General features: G+C 45.9%; 1 protein-coding gene across 1 annotated transcript in view; it reads left to right on the forward strand.

Annotated features, from left to right (window-relative positions):
- Window positions 1-6: 6 nt before the first annotated feature.
- KCNG3 (potassium channel, voltage gated modifier subfamily G, member 3) overlaps window positions 7-4,307 on the forward strand; it is a 77,150-nt gene continuing 72,849 nt past the window's right edge. Inside the window, exon 1 of the mRNA XM_011935917.1 lies at window positions 7-639. Coding sequence (XP_011791307.1) covers window positions 239-639 — 401 coding nt within the window. The 5' untranslated portion in view covers window positions 7-238. The remainder of the gene's footprint in view (window positions 640-4,307) is intronic.

Consider the following 4,307-nt stretch of genomic DNA (forward strand, 5'->3'; position numbering starts at 1 on the left):
CTCGGTGGTGCTGAACGTGGGCGGCGCCCGGTACTCGCTGTCCCGGGAGCTGCTGAAGGACTTTCCGCTGCGCCGCGTGAGCCGGCTGCACGGCTGCCGCTCCGAGCGCGACGTGCTCGAGGTGTGCGACGACTACGACCGCGAACGCAACGAATACTTCTTCGACCGGCACTCGGAGGCCTTCGGCTTCATCCTGCTCTACGTGCGCGGCCACGGCAAGTTGCGGTTCGCGCCACGGATGTGCGAGCTCTCCTTCTACAACGAGATGATCTACTGGGGCCTAGAGGGCGCGCACCTCGAGTACTGCTGCCAGCGCCGCCTCGACGACCGCATGTCCGACACCTACACCTTCTACTCAGCGGACGAGCCGGGCGTGCTGGGCCGCGACGAGGCGCGCCCCGGCGGGGCCGAGGCGGCTCCCTCCAGGCGCTGGCTGGAGCGCATGCGGCGGACCTTCGAGGAGCCCACGTCGTCGCTGGCCGCGCAGATCCTGGCCAGCGTGTCGGTGGTGTTCGTGATCGTGTCCATGGTGGTGCTGTGCGCCAGCACGTTGCCCGACTGGCGCAACGCAGCAGCCGACAACCGCAGCCTGGATGACCGGAGCAGGTACTCCGCCGGCCCTGGGAGGGAGCCCTCCGGGTAGGACGCACTGCTTCTCTGCCCGTCCCGTCCGTCCTGTCGCGTCTGTCCGTCCCGTCCGTCAGTCCCGTCTCCGTTCTGTCCGCCTCCGGGCGACCGAGCCAGCGGGGTGCGCGACCCAGCGAGGCCTCAGGCGCGGCCAACTACGGGACGCGTCGGTCCCCACTCCCACCGCGTTGTCCGGGGCACCAGCGGGGTCTGGCCCTTACACTAGACGCACCTCTTGAGGGCGAAATCCGCAGGCATGGGGAGGGGCGTGTAGAGACAGACAAACGTCCTCTCTTTGTAGTTTACTTTTGAGCAGAGAGCAACCTGCTAATTAGGTTTTTCTGAACTTTTATTGTTAGGGTTCAACAATTAAGCCTTGAACTAAGCGCAGTTTGAATTATTTGCCAATTTTTGGTAGTGTTTGGAAAGATGAATTCTTGTTATGGTGAAATGTGCACTCTCCACACATTCTATACACTCTGCCCCCGGCATAGTATGTGCTGTAATGGAATTGTTATATTATAAAGGAGGTTAATTTACCGATAGACCCTCAATAATGAATGTCTGTGCCCTTTTCTCCCCCCTTTTCCTACAAAGTATGGAGTTAGCAAAGCTCTTGTCCACCGTTTGGTTTCAAAGATTCACACTGCGACTTTCAGAGGGTCTGTAGTATGGGAAGGGAAAAAGCCATTACCTTGAGAGCAGAGAAAACTCTAAAGTGTCCTAAATCCAGAAAACAGTATTTGGGTAATTTTTTTTTTTTTTCACTTTACTAGGATGAATGGGAAAATATTACAGTCTTTTCTTAGACTGTCTTACCTTTCAATGGTGATAGCACTCTCCTGTTTTTAGTACAAGTGAGCATATTTGGTGGGAGGAATAAGCAGACTAAGGGTGGACTTTCAAAGAAGACAGTCTTTTGGGGCACAAAACCCAAACTGCATATTATAGTTGATCTGTTTGACACTGTCTTAAGATCCTCCTTCTATTCTCGTTTTAAATTTAAGGTTGTGCTCTGTCATCTTTTCCTGATGGGCAGGTACATGTTCGGAATGGCGGTCTTGCTATTGCAGTGGATTACTTCTACATGATATTTTTCCTGTAGGGAGTAAGGATTTTTATACAAATCTAAGAAGTAAATAAAATTGTCTAGTACCACAGTCTATTATTTCTTCTTGACTTGAAATCCAAGATACATGCTTTGAAAGGAAATTCATTAGGAAACTCATTTTGTTTAGTGAATTAGGTTCTAACAATTTTGAATTTACAGATAAGAATTACTTATTTGGTACTCCAACAATACAATGAAATTAATTTATTTACCTAAATAAATGTCTTTTTTTTTTTTTAAGGAGGGCGTTGGGAAAATGGTCTTGAAATGTTTTTTCTCTAGTAACTGTAGAATTCTAAGGTTAGTGAAGGTTTGAGCTACATTGGCAAAGGAAACAGGAGAATTGAATTATTATTAGTACAGATAATGAGGGAGTTGACTGAACCAGTATATGAGCAAAACCAGTAAAATACCTCAAATATAATCTTAGGGGGAGGGAGGGTGTTTTAGGAGAGGGAAAGGGCCATATGGAGATCATTAATGTAAAGCATTTGTAAAGAAATGAGAGAAATGGATAGTAATTTTAGGGCAAGAAACACAAGAAACAAAAAAGGGAAGACACAGAGATGGAAAAGAGGGAGACTGCAAAATAAGTGAAGGGAGAAAAGAAAAGTAATGCTTATTTGTGTATATGTATTTTATGTATGTGTATAATTATTCAAGTCAGAGCTGTTTCCTGGATACTTAGATATTTCAAGCAAAAGCATGTTTTTCTTGACTTAATGGCCCAGTTTTAGCTTCACTCTCTGAGTGTAGGTATATGAAAACCAATATCTGCAATCCCAAACAGATAAACTGCAGAATGGCTGAATGAGGATGCTGCTTATTACAGAGGAAGCTCCCTCTGCCCTTCAACAGAGAGGGCCCTTAAGCTGTCACTTGTAAGTATAGTCGCTAAAACCCTGCTTGCTTGTGGTTGCTGAAATTAGTCTTTCCAAAACATCATTCTCATTATTTGACTATATTTCACATCTGCCAAATAAAGCCAAAACTCCTTTCTTGGCCTTCAAGGCTCTTTACAGTTTGATGACAACCTGCCGTTCTTGACTTACTACATCATAGTTTGCAAACATCTTTTGAGTATCTGCTATGTTCAAGGTACTGCTGGTGTTCCAAATATTGTAACTTTCTGTTGTAAAGAAAAGCTGGTGTCAAGTTGGTGATGTAGGAATCAGAGGCACAATTGATTTCTGAGAGTTCAGTTGTTTGGAGAAGGCCTTCAAGGTGGTGGATGATGGAAACAAACCATGGTTGGAAGGTTGCAGAGGTTGTGCACTGCCCAAACTAGCAGGGAGTGTCATTTATTTTATTTTATTTTATTTTTTGCATTTTTAGTAGAGATGGGCTTTCTCCATGTTGGTCAGGCTGGTCTCGAACTCCTGACCTCAGGTGATCCGCCCACGTCGGCCTTCCAAAGTGCTAGGATTACAGGTGTGAGCCACCACGCCTGGCCAGGGAGTGTCATTTATATAAATTCTAGTTAATGCAACCTGCACAACCATGTGCGCCCTGCCTGGGAACAAAATAAAGATTTTTTTTAGGATAAAAGGCACATCATGGGCATGAAACTTGTATATGATGTTTGTGGAAGCTTGAGTCCAGTGATGGAGTGAGAGGTGGATAGAGAGCAGATGACAGAAGGCCTTGAATTCCAGGGAGAATAATTTTATTTTACAGGCAGTGGCTAGCCCTTGGCCAGTTTTGTGTTTGGGGTAAATGGATTACGCATATAAAGTAGTGCATGAGGTGCATGTGTTCCATGATTTGAAGAGAGGGAAGATTGTACACAAGAAGATGAGTTGGAAATCTTCCCAGAGTGAGGGGATGAGAGCTTGGATGGCTTTGTGGTGGTGGAGAAATGGAGAAACAACAACTCGGGAAAATACCAGGAAGAGTCAAAGTTAATCCAGGGCATTGGAAGGACACAGGCATCAGGAACTGATGAAGTGGACTTCCCAGGAGTTAAGAGTATCCCCTGCCTCTTGCAGTCTTCATTTGTCCAGCCTGGCCTGCTTACTTGTTCCTGAGCCGCACAAATGTCCCTTACTGTGCAATGCCTAGCTGCTGAAATTGGATTATTCATCAAGCCCAGTTCAGATTCTATTCCTCTCTTGAAGCGTTTACTGATTGCCCTAGTAGATGTGATGTTTCCTCCTGAACTCCTTAAGGAATTGCTTATTTGTACTGTTTATTTGGCATCTATGATATCCTTCTTAGCATGGTGGTTATATTTTCATATAAACATGTCCTAGCTCTTAAGATAGATTAGATAAAAAGCCCTAGAAGGCAGGTAAATTCTCTTGTACTGTTTCTCATTAAAACATCTTTTATCTTGTATTTTTGTTGATTGATTGAGAAGAGATCTAACTCTGTCACCCAGGCCGGAGTGCAGTGGTGCGATCATAGCCCACTGCAGCCTAGAACTCCTGGACTCAGGTGATTCTCCCACCTCAGCCTCCAGTGTAGCTGGGACCATGCCCTGTGAATTAAGAACATTTTTTGTAGAGATGGGGTCTTACAGGCCAGGTTCGGTGGCTCATGCCTATAATCCCAGCACTTTGGGAGGCCG

Source organism: Colobus angolensis, unplaced genomic scaffold (genome assembly GCF_000951035.1).
Source record: "Colobus angolensis palliatus isolate OR3802 unplaced genomic scaffold, Cang.pa_1.0 Scaffold15, whole genome shotgun sequence".
Lineage (NCBI taxonomy): Eukaryota > Metazoa > Chordata > Mammalia > Primates > Cercopithecidae > Colobus > Colobus angolensis.